At 61.7% G+C, this 11,760-nt stretch overlaps 2 protein-coding genes across 2 annotated transcripts; one reads left to right on the forward strand and one right to left on the reverse strand.

Annotated features, from left to right (window-relative positions):
• Positions 1-1,167: 1,167 nt before the first annotated feature.
• POLR2J (RNA polymerase II subunit J) lies at positions 1,168-4,682 on the forward strand. Its single transcript, XM_030301430.1, has 4 exons — positions 1,168-1,283; positions 2,415-2,504; positions 3,710-3,884; positions 4,477-4,682. The coding sequence occupies exons 1-4, from the start codon at positions 1,231-1,233 to the stop codon at positions 4,510-4,512; spliced, it is 354 nt and encodes a 117-aa protein (XP_030157290.1). The 5' UTR covers positions 1,168-1,230; the 3' UTR covers positions 4,513-4,682.
• Positions 4,683-4,962: 280 nt separating this feature from the next.
• LRWD1 (leucine rich repeats and WD repeat domain containing 1) lies at positions 4,963-11,692 on the reverse strand. The gene is made up of 15 exons (XM_030301425.1): positions 11,464-11,692; positions 10,675-10,909; positions 10,458-10,574; positions 9,871-10,011; positions 9,526-9,630; positions 9,144-9,266; positions 8,942-9,056; positions 8,635-8,744; positions 8,241-8,448; positions 7,664-7,736; positions 7,446-7,586; positions 6,059-6,150; positions 5,523-5,678; positions 5,312-5,424; positions 4,963-5,231 (listed from the first exon to the last, which is right to left on the reverse strand). The coding sequence occupies exons 1-15, from the start codon at positions 11,541-11,543 to the stop codon at positions 5,091-5,093; spliced, it is 1,950 nt and encodes a 649-aa protein (XP_030157285.1). The 5' UTR covers positions 11,544-11,692; the 3' UTR covers positions 4,963-5,090.
• Between the last annotated feature and the right edge of the window lie 68 nt (positions 11,693-11,760).

Below are 11,760 nucleotides of genomic sequence, written 5' to 3' on the forward strand. Positions count from 1 at the left end.
AGGATGGCCCAGAAGGGCGGGTTACAGCCTCAGGGCATTGTCACCCTCCTTGCCTTTCATTCCTCCCCACCTACTTAGCCTGGTGTGGCCTGGCTTGCAGGCCGGTGCCAGCCTCCACTTCCTCACCCCAGGGGCCCAAAGCTCAGGAGGAAACAGCCCCTCCCAGGAAGTGGTGTGGAAGCTCCGGGTTTCCTTGGGGGCTCCTCCGCTGCTGAGGCTTCGGTAGCTTATGGGAGACCCAGGCCCTTGGTTCTGCCAGCTCAGGCAGGGCCTTTAAACAGTAGTACGGGCGCCTGGGTGGCTCAGTTAAACCTCCGACCTTTAAGTTTCCGACTTTGGATAGGGTCATGAGCTCCGGGCTCCTGAGTTCAAGCCCCACGTGGGGCCCTCTGCTGTCAGCACAGAGCCCACTTTGAATCCTGTCCCCCTACCCCTCTCCCACAAATAAACATTAAAAAAAAAAAAAAAAGATTAAATTGGCTTTGGGATAGATCTCAACAGCAGTCATTAAAAAACCAAAAACCCCTAAACCGTAGTCTGCCGAATACCAACCAATGAAAACGGACTCCTACACTTGCCCCTCCAAGCTCCTCTCTCCCCCTTGGATACACCTGTCCCCAGCCCTTACCCGCTGTCTGGCTAACAAGAAGCTCATTAGGCCACAAGCCCCCTTGGCCAGCCAGGGACGGCACAGCCGGGGGCCCGTGGCAGGCGGCCTTGGCGGGGGCTTCACAACCCACTGGCCCGGGGACCGGGAGCCCGTGAGGCGTCTTCCGCCCCCCGCCGGCCACAGCTGCCCACTGCGCCCTGGCTCCATCCTCCGAGGGCCTCGCTGGGTACTCCGAGGGCACATCTCCAAAGAAGGATCAAGGGGCACGGGGAAGCGGAGAGGGGCACATTGCCACTTAGCCCGGAGAGGCCCTCTCGGCACCAGCAGAGCAGCTGCCGGCACCGCGAGCGGGGGCCGAAGCGCGCCCACAGGGGAACGAGCACAAGGAGCCGACTCCGGGTTTACGCATGCGCAGAACCACCAGCCCCCGCCCCCGCCCCCGCCTTCGGTCCACGGGCTTTTCTCGTGCCTGCGGTACATCCTCCGGGCCGATAGGGGGCAATCAGCCGGTCTTCACGCGGGTTCGGCCCGGCCGGAGTAACCCGGAAGCAGCCTCTAACCCGGAAGAGGTGGTGTTATAGGATTCTGCCGGCGGCGGTGGTGGCGGCTGCGACGCTAGGATGAACGCCCCTCCCGCCTTCGAGTCGTTCTTGCTCTTCGAGGGCGAGAAGAAGTAAGTGGAGGCGGGGCGGGCCGGGGGTCGCGGGCAGAGTCTGGGGCTCCTCCGGCTCGTCCACTGCCGGGAGGACGGAAGCAGCTTTTACTGGGCGTCCCGTCCGCTTCGCCCTGCGTACGCCAAACTTGAGACTGCCCTGCCGGGCGGTGGTGAATGTCTCCATTCTGCAGAGGAGGAAACTGAGGCTCAGAGAGGCTAACTGCCCCGGCACACAGGAAGTGGCGGTCTGTATCGGAACTCAGGGTACCTGATGCCAGAGTGCTTTTCCTCTGGGATCCGACAGCCTCCTCATTTCTCTTCCTGGCCGCCGCTTTCATCCTCCTGATGCAGCCAGAGTGATGACTCCTAGGCTCTTCACTCGCCCGTGGGGAACCCTGGGATCTTCACTCGCCCGTGGGGAACCCTGGGTGACCCCTTGCCTGCAGGGGGAAGGAGAAGGGTGTCTCGTGGTCTCAGACTGGGCTTGGCTCCTGGATACCCCACTTAACGTCTCCATACCTTTGGGCAAGTGACTTAATCTGCTTGAAGCCTCCTCTGGAAAATGGGCTTCTTGCTGTATTCAATCACAGGATTTTCTCTTAGGGGAGCTTAACGAGGTAATTTACGGAAAGTCAATTAAGCATCGGCTTTTCCTTCTCTTAACAGCCTGGCATGCAGGGAGGGCTCTGTGGTCTAGCCCTTACCAGCCACTTAGTCTCCCTTGGGAGCAGAGGCTGTCCACTGGGGCCCATTTTGCCCCCCAGGGGGGCTTTGGCAGTGTCTGCATTTTTCGTTGTCACGAAGGGGGTGCTCCTGGCAGTTAGTGAGTAGGGACCAGGGATACCGGTCGTGTCCTGCGGTGGTGTACAAGACAGCCCCCGACAAAAACGAACTATCCGCCCTTAAATGCCAGTGGTGCCAAGGTGGAGGAACTCTGCTTTAGGAACAAGGAACAGTCCAGAGTAGGTGAGGGTCCCTGCAGAATCAGGGCGTAGCCACCCTGCGCGCTGAGTCAGAGGTCTTTATGGTTGAAGAGATTGAGGAAGGCTTCCAGGAGGAGGTAGGACTTGAGCCAGCGTTAAAGGGCAGGGTTTAGACTTGGGGGAGGAGAGACCCTGTTCCCCATCAGTTGCTCTTGTCTCTTCCTAGGATTACCATTAACAAGGACACCAAGGTGCCCAATGCCTGTTTGTTCACCATCAACAAAGAAGACCACACGCTAGGAAACATCATTAAATCGTAAGTTCCAAGGCAAAGGCTCTTGGGCAGTGTTTAGGGGGCTCTCTGAGGCAGAGCAGAAATTCCAGATTTCCTGGTCTTTCTGAGCTACTGGAAGATCTGGGTGCTTGTTCTGGCAGCTCACACGTAAACGTGCATTTTCTGCAGGACACTGACCCGTGTCGGTTCACGTAGCCATGTTTCTGTGTTGGCTCATCTAGCTGAGGAAAGGAAGCGAACGCGCAGGGAGCCAGAGGAGAGCAGACCTACTTGTGTTTTGGGGCTGGGCACGGAGCAGCAGTCAGGATTAGTGGCCCCCCACCCCGGCCACCCCGGTTTGTCACGGTGACCTCAGTAACACCTGGCATGCAAAGATAACACGTGCCAGAGACTGTAACGTACAGAGTAAAGGAAAGAGGTGGGAGAGAGGCTGTGGTGACCTGGCGCCCCTGTGGACAGAGCGCGGATATTGGTTGGTGGGTGTTTGTTTACGCCGGTGAGATCCCGGCCAGATGCGATTGCTGTTCCGGCCCAAGGATTTGTTTCACTGATGAAAAGCACTATCGGTGAGGCCGGGTCTTTCCAAGGTTTGAGGTCGTGGGCAGGAGCCTGCCCGGTCTCCCGGCTGAAAGGAGGAGGTGGACTTGGCCGCCTGTCTTCTCTCTGGCCGAGTCCTGCCCTGAGCCGGGTGGTGGTGCTCAGGCCCTCCTGGGGCCTCGCCGCTCCCATGCAAGGCGAGGCACGTCCCCCGGGCTTCAGTTCACTTCGCCACAGCCTTGCAGAACGGGGCCCTCTGTGTGTGGGCAGCAGCTGCCAGCCCGTGTTGCCCAGAGGACTTCGATTTCTCCCCCTGCTGCCTTTACTGCTCTCATCGGGCTGGAAGCCGGGCTTCGTATTTTGTGTTCTGGTTTACTGAATCCTGGCTGCCTAGGGAGGGCTCTTTTGACTTCCCCTGAGGGAAGTTTTCTGGAAATCCTGCTTACCACGTGGGATTCCCACAGATGTGTTTATGAGAGGCTTCCCCATGTGGTCTATCTTCGAAGCGTTTTCTTTCAGGATTTTTTTTGGGGAAATCAAGAGCAGGGAGCCACCTGGGGTCAGCCCCCCGGCTGTATTTGCTTATAGGTTTCAACCCAATGGGAAGATTCCTTGGTGATAGGCCTGGTAATCCCCAGGGGTGCTGGGCTCAGCCTCCCTGCGTCACACTGGCCATCTGTGTGTCCCAGACAGCTGCTGAAGGACCCCCAGGTGCTGTTTGCGGGCTACAAAGTCCCCCACCCCTTGGAGCACAAGATCATCATTCGGGTGCAGACCACACCGGACTACAGCCCCCAGGAGGCCTTCACCAATGCCATCACAGACCTCATCAGCGAGCTTTCGCTGCTGGAAGAGCGATTCCGGGTGAGGAGCCAGCTGTGCGGGGGGCGGGGATGTTCTCGTGCCCACATCCGGGGCAACCATTGGGGGCAGGTGGTGACCGAGCAGGGATGTGACTATAGTCTCGAGCAAGTGCGGACTAAGGGGTTATGGAGCCTGCTGTCTGCACGCATGGGTGGGACCTTACTGAGGGCTCCAGGTTTTCCTTGGGTGCTCTTATGGCCCCTTGGGGCTCCTCCCCCAAGTCTTCTCTGTGGTGCCGGCTACTCTGGTTTGTAAGGCCTGGCTGCTTCCAGGGCATTTCTGGAGGGGGCAGCTCATCCTGGGGTGGGGAGTCCCATAGTTAGGGGGGATGGCCACACCTGTCCCTGCAGGGGGGCTCAAAGTCTAGACCCAAGATAGAGCGGGAAAGATCCACGGCTTGTCAGATTTTAACATCTGTGTCATCTGCACCTTGCACAGATGGGGTGGGGCCGCTGCTGACTGCCCGGCTCCCGGGAGAGGGGCCAGGGTGGCGGTTCCCTGGCAGACCTCTGTCAGGGACCCTGGGGTTGTGTTCCCGGCACCCAGCCCCGGGCCTCTCCGGCTAAGTGCTCTGCTGCCCCTCTCTGCTCAGGTGGCCATCAAAGACAAGCAAGAAGGCATCGAATAGAAAGCTGGAGGGGTCTTGCTTGGCACCTGCACTGGAACCTTCTCCAGGCCTCAAGTAGAGAGCTGCTTCCCCAGCTTCGGGGACATCCTGGTGAGCCCCTCCCTCCAGAGCCAATGTGTATGTACATAGAGTCTGTTTTACCTTCCAAATAAAAGTGTGGCAGGAAGAGACCTGGATGTGGGCTAAAGCAAGGTGACCACACAGCACGTGGATTGCGAGGCTCCATGGAGGTAGATGACCTCTTGCACGGTTACTCTGGGGCTGTATTTCAGAGTGGAAGACTCAAGAGTTTTGTCTGAGAAGGTGGCGCGATCCCTCATTCTAGACCAACAACTGCAAAGCTGGGGGGCGGCCAGGGAGGCAGTGCTTCCAGGAGTCCCTCAGCTGCCAGGTCCGCCTGCCCGTGTCAGACTAGGAACGCCAGACGGGGCCACAAACCGCTCTCCAGTCTTCTCTTAAACAGTAGAGACTTTAATAAAAACATTCGCCGATAAAAAGCTCCCTGTCATTAGCCCCAAAGCTGAATAAGTTAAGTTGTGTCCCTGGTGCTCCGCGACAGGCAGGAGGCCCTGCTCTGGCTACGGTCTCTTCCAGATGGCCACGATGTTGGAGTCTGTCAGAGCGGTGAGGTAGGTAAAGGTGGGGTTGGCCACCACTGTGTTCACCATGGTCTTGGTCACCATCTGGCCGAGGGCCCAGGGCTGGGGCCACTTAAGGATCTGGGGGGAAGAGAGGGGGGCTGGGCTCCCGCTTCCTACACAGCAGTCCCGGCGGCAGGAGAGGGACACGCGGTGCCTACCTGCGTCGGGGCCTGCGGAGCTGCTGGCAGTGGAGGCTGCTGGGTCAGGATGTGCCTGACGTCATAGACCCACACGTTGCCCTCCTCGTCTCCACACAGCACGATGCCCTCATCTGCCAGGACACACACGTTGAGATCGAAAGGTGGGGCGGAGCTCCGGGAGGTGGAGGGCGGGATGGGGCGGCTGGGGGGGGGGGGGGAAGAGGCTCACCAGGACAGGTGCTGAGCGAGAAGTAGGCCAGCTTGGTGGGTGACCACTGCAGCCGAGCCAGGACCACCACCGCTAGTGTGGACTGCTTGCCCCGGCCCACCCACGTCTGGCTCCAGCTCCACAGGCAGATGGTGCCCAGGCTGTTCCCCTTGGAGGCTGCGGGCGAGAACTGGGGTTGGCCCTCTCCACAAACACTTCTGTCGCATAGCGGGGACCCCTCAGGAGCCCCTAAACCCCAGCCCAGGGAGGGGCGCCTGAGTGGCTCAGTCGGTTAAGCATCCGACTCAATCTCATCCCAGGTCACGATCTCGCAGTTGGGGAGTTTGAGCCCCACGTCGGGCTCTGCACCGATGGTGCAGTGCCTGCCTGGGATTCTGTCTCTCCTCTCTGCCCCTCTCCCGCTTGTGCTCTCTCTCAAAATAAAAAAATTTTAAACCAAAAAACCCAGCCCAGGGAGAAGCGACCCACAAAGGCCTTACCGGGGCCTATCCTTGGTTCTCAGGCAGCCAGGCTGTCCCTGAGCAGGGCTCACTCACCCACGACATCCTCATTCACAAACGCCAGCCCGTCCACTCTCCGCCCTGGTGCCTCCGAGCCCTCGGAGAAGACAAACTCCACCTCACACACCCTGCGGGGCAGCAGCAGATGCCGGTCAGCTACCCCTGCATGGACAGGAGCCGTGTGCCTCTAGACGTGCCCTCTGCCCCAACTAGGAGATGCGACAAGATCTGTCCCGGGCCCTGGAGAGGTTCGGCTTTGCCCTGGAAGGGGAGCCAGCACCTCTGGGGACACGGCCACAGGTGGTGGGAACTCGGGAGCAGGAGGGGCTGGTTCTCCCACCCCATCCTGGGGGGCAGGGCCGGGAATGGTCTGGAGAGGCAGGCAGCTCTGGGCCGGTGCCGGGAGCCAGAGGGTGGTGGGAAGTGACTGCTGCACTTTTCCAAGCTGAGAAGCGTATGGGGTCGACGCTGCTTGGAAAGGCCGCCCGGCAGCTGCCCACGGTCCCCGTGCCACCTGGAGCCAGATAGGCGGCTGAGGAGCAGCAGACCCATCTGAGGCGTGGGCCACCACAGGGCTTGGACCCCAGACAGATGTGGGTGGGCAAAGGGTAGGGGGCAGGCCCAGGGCTTAACCAGGTGTGGCACAGGGCCACCACAGGCACTGGGCCAGACAACTGCTCCAGCCCGTGCTGAAGCTTCTGGGATTTGCCTCCATGTAGCAGCTGCCTCACTCCTGTCACCCACCTCTAAGGTTCTTCCCAGGCCATCGACTGCATTTAGGACAAAATTCACAATCTTACCGGGGCCGACGGCCAGTGGCCCCGGCCCGACCAACCTCACCACCTCCTGTGCCATCTCCTCCAGCTTCCCAAGCTGGGCCAGACCTCCCGGGTCAGGCAGCTGTCCCCACCCTGTGCACAGGCTGCTGCCTCTGTGTGAGCACCTCCCCCCTCTGCCTGACTCCCTGCTAGGCTCACATGGTACCTTAGTCTTCTTTGCACCTGACCTCACACCTTGGGGGTAACGGGCCATCTTTTTTAATGCCTGTCTCTGCCACAAGGCTGTGAGCCCCGCAAGGGCAGGGATGCTATGCTGAGCTCAGTCTCTGGCCTACCGGGAGGTACGGATGAGCCCCGCGCCTCCCCATTGCCCTCAAAGGTGAGGTGATCACAGCTCAGAGAAGTGACCCGGCCCGGTCCCCCTCCCCCCCACTGAACACCAGGGAAGGAATGGGTCACGAGGCTTTCCTCGAGAGACTGGCAGGAGGTGGGGACAGACCAGACTTGGGAAGAGGCCCCTGAAAACAGCCTCTGGCTGCCCAGAACAGGGCACAGCTTGGGCACCACCCCCGGCAGTCCCGCTCAGGGTCAGACGTCTGGACTGGCCGCGGCCAGGCTTTCGAGGCCTCCCGGGCCGGCCTCACCTCCTCTTCTGAGGCTGGTCCAGCCGCACGTCCCAGCAGCAGCAGCCACCCTCGCAGCCAGCCAGCAGGTAGGCCTCCGGGCAGGACGCCACAGGGCAGAGGCGCAGCGGGATGGAGGCAGCATCGAGTGTGAGCAGCTGGCTGCCGGCAGGTGGGGAAGAGTGTGAGACCGCGGCCCTGTGTTGGCGCCCCGCCCCCCCGCCCCTCAGCATCATCACCTGGCCTGGAATTCATAATCGTGGTTGGGCACCCCGACGTCCCAGAGGATGATCCGCTTGTCATAGGAGGCCGCTGGGCAGGGGATGGGAAGGGGAGAGGCGGCTCTGAGGAGGCCCTGCTTCCTCCCGCGGACTCCATTCCAGGCTGAGGCCGTGGTCACAAGGCCAGCCCGAGGCAGGCCGGGCCACAGCTGGGCCACGGAGGGCTCGAGTGCCTACGCTGCCTACCTCGCCCTAATCTAACGTGCCCCACGGCAGGCAGCCATCTTCTTAGGCCTCTGCTCACACATCACCCTTGTCTGGCTTACCACTCTTGGGGGGCAGGGGTGTCCACCCAGGTCACAGAGCAGCCCAGGCTGTGGGAAAGCTTCAAGGCCATGGAGCAGCTGGGGGCAAAGCCAGGATCTGACGCCCTGTCAGTCGTCCGCAAAGCCACGCTGTTTCTACTACGGCCAGAGCAGAGCGTGGCGCCAGCCATGAAGCCCGCCAGCTGCAGGAGCTCCCTACCGTGCTGGGGAGGGCGCACTGAGGCGTCTGGGTGCTGGGGACACCGCAGGGGTGTGGGAGAGGGTCTTACTGAAGAGGTGGGTCTCGTGGGTGGGGCTGAAGCAGAGGGTGGCGATGGCCTTCTTGTGGGCCCGGATGACTCCGCAGCAGAAGCCAGCACGCACGTGCAGCAGCCGGACCAGGCCCCGCAGGCCTGCAGCCGCCAGCACACTCCAGCGCTTCTTGTGGCCTGCCTGCGTGACCACTGTCAGGGCGGTCCAGGCCACCGAGAAGAACTCCTGGGGGAGAGGAGGGAGAGGGCGTCACTAAGGGGCAGGGCTACGTGCGCACGGTGCCTGCTAGGTCAGGCCTGCGGCACTGAAGCCCGGCAGAACAGAGTCACCTAGCGAGCGGGTGGCCGAGCCTGGGCTCCCAACCCCGGCACTCTGCCCACAGTCCCGCACGAGCAGGGCCCCGGCACTCACCTCGCCAGGCGCCTTGTACTTGTGCAGTACGATGCCCGTCTGGCAGTCTATCACACACACGGCCTCCCCGCCACACGTGGCCACGGTCTGTGATGTGGCCCTTGCCTGCCCTGTTGTGAGGGGTCAGCCTAAGTAAAAGCGTTTCCTGTGAGGTTTGCCCCAGCAGCTCCTTCCTGGCCTTGACGACACTTCATGAGCTGTCTCTCGCAGGTCCCCCATCCACCGAGGCGGCCCCCTGACCAGAAAGCTTGTTCCTGCTCGTTCCCTTGGCTGTCACCCTGGCCCTGCCTGCCCCACAAGGATGTACCCTCCTCCCAGGCCGGCTCGAAGGCGCAGGCCCAGAGCTGGGTCTCCAGGTCCCGAGGGCTGTTGTTCTTGCTGTGACACTGCAGAAAGTGCAGGGGCTCCAGGTCCAGGGCAGGCTGTGGGGGCAGAGGTGGGGTTCACAGCTGCCCCAGCCCTCACTCCCTGCCAGCTGCCCAGCTGCTTCCTGGCCCCTGCGAGCTTACCTGGCTGCCATCGGAGCCCATGGGGCTGCCCTCCACATGGGCCGGTGGGGAGGGGCATCCCCGCTTGCTGGGAGACAAGCTGAGTGAGACGTCACCCGATCGTTTCAAGGCCATCGGTCTGGCCTGTGGAGGGGGTCAAGGCTGGGCTGAGAAGAGCCTGGTGACCATGGGCCCATCTGCCCAGGGCTTCCTTCCTCTGCATCACTCTCCCATGGGTGTAGAAAGCCAGGGTTGGCCCAAGGTCAGCTTGAACTCGCCCAGGCATCAGAGGCCATCTCCTGGGCTCATTTCCAGGACCCCTCCCCTTCCCTCCTCTAGTCTCTCTAGGCGGGAAAGGCCAAGACAGGCCTGTGGAGCCTTGAGAGCTGCACGATACACCTACCCTGGGCTCCTGGGCGGCTGTGGCTTTTGAAGGCCTCTCCGGGATGCCGGTCTCATGCACCTGGGTCCCACCAGAGGCCACCAGCGCCTCAGAAATCATCTGCACCTATGTGGGGCCGGGACATCAGGAAGCTGGGTACATGCAGTCCTAGGGGCCCCCAGCCCCTCCCCAACTGCTGGGACAAACAGCCTGTGCTTCCCATGCAACCATTAAGTCAGCCTTCCCTGACCCATGCCACTCTCCCATAAATCCTTATGGCCAGAGGCTTCCAGGGCAGCTGAAGGCATGGGAGCCATAGAGGATCTGGGAGAACCAACTCCCAGCACAGCAGGAGGAGGGCCATACCCGCCACTGGGTGAACTCGCTGAGGGACTCAGGCCCATAGCGGACGTTCCTGACTGCGGACTTCACAAAGTCAGCCTGGGCCTTCTCTGCCTCCTCCTCTGGGCTCCGTGTGGCCATGAACTTCTCCCAGTGAGCGGTGACCTGCCACCAGAGGGACCAGATTCAAGCCCAGCCCACCCCAGATCTCCTGGACCCTCTGTGGAACCTCTGCATCCAATCTTCTGGCCCCAATTGTCTCCACCTCACTGTCTCCTGGAAGTCTCACTGAACCACAGCCTTCTTAGCTGCAGCATACACAGTCCTAAACAACCCACACGTGAGCAACTGGCCCAGAGTAAGGTTACTTGAAAGTGTCTTAGCCTCCCTGGCCGGGCCCCGCTCCCACACCTGGAGAGCCAGACCTCTCAGGACGAGAGACCAAGCACCACAGCCAGGCTCAGAGCAACATGTCAGGCTAGGACATAAAGGCCACTCAGTATCAGGGCAGAGCACTCCCGTGACCCTCACTCGGGGTTCCCCCAGTGTTGCTCATTCCTCAAGGTCCCCAAGCGTTTCCAAACACCAGAGAAGCCTGCTGGCTCCCTTACCCTGCTGGTCAGCTCCCGGTTTAGGTTCTCCACCTGAGAGGAAGTGGAGGAAGCATCCTTGCCATTGACCTTACGGAGCTTGGGCAGGAGAAAGGAGACTTTCAGGTTGTCACTGACCTGGGGGATGAGGGAGAGTGGCTCAGTGTCCACCTGTGGCTCAGCCCAAGCGTGCCGGCCCTGGGTACGGGGCAGGTGGGGGAGGGGGTACCCTACTTACAGTCAGGAAGGGGTTGCCTTCCAGGCTCAGCTCCTCAAGCTGCGGGAATTGACACAAGGCAGTGACGTCTCCCAGCTGGTTGTTGGCGCAGCGGAGGATGCGCAGGTGGGACAGGCCCAGATTGGCGGGCAGCGTCTCCAGCTGGTTGTTGGAAAGGTCCAGCTCTTGCAGCTGCGTCAAGCGGCTCAGGAGCTTGGGGTCCAAGTGCTCTGAGAGCAGCTTCAGGCCAGACAAGCTGGGTGGGGGCAGACAGGGAGGGCTGAGGGGGAGGGGAGGGGAGGGGAGAGGAGGAGGCCCCCCCCCCCAGGACAGTCCAGGGTGCCTCCGAAGCCTTTTCCAGCAGAGGATCACCTTCGTGCACAGCTTTTCCTTCTTAAAATCTAGTAACTACTTTACAACTAAGTACAGCTGGCACCTCCAGAACGCTTTCCCTCATCCTCTATGGGAACTCCTCTGTGCTGCCCTGGGCCTCGGGAATTAGCTCAACAGGTTGCTCAATACCCTTCCTGCAGGACTGTCTCCCCCTAAGCCTGGGCCCCCTTCAGGGAAAAGGCCACTCAGGGCCCAGCCGGCCCCTCTCATAACGGCAGCCTTGAGTTTGGCCCGAGTGATCAGCCTCCGCCTAACCGACAAGGCGATAACGGGGCCAGGGAGGGAGTGGGCATGGGTCGCAGACTTTCTTCATTCCCAGCGGGCGACGCAGGCCCGGGTGGCGGGCTGTGTGTCCCCCGCCCCACCCCCCCACCCCCCGGCCCGGCGGACCCCCGTCGCCCCCGGCCCGCCTCTTACTCCAAGCTCCGGATTTTCCCCAGCCGGTCGCTCTTGGGACGCCCCCGCTGCATGAGCAGCCGCGCCGAGAGGGGGCCCATGGCGAGGAGACGCGACCCGCGCTGGCCGGTCGACGGCACCGGCGTCCGGGCGAGTCCGTGCCTCCTGGAGACCGAAGTTAACGTCCGCGGCTGGCGGAGCTCTGGAGGCGGCGCCGCGCGAGCCCGTCGGGGGCGACGACCGGAAGGAAGCGGCCCGGCGGACCTCGTGCCCCGCGGGCTGACTACGACTCCCAGCGGCCCCCGCGGCCCCGCGCCT

The sequence above is a fragment of the Lynx canadensis genome, chromosome E3 (assembly GCF_007474595.2).
Source record: "Lynx canadensis isolate LIC74 chromosome E3, mLynCan4.pri.v2, whole genome shotgun sequence".
Classification (NCBI taxonomy): Eukaryota; Metazoa; Chordata; class Mammalia; order Carnivora; family Felidae; genus Lynx; species Lynx canadensis.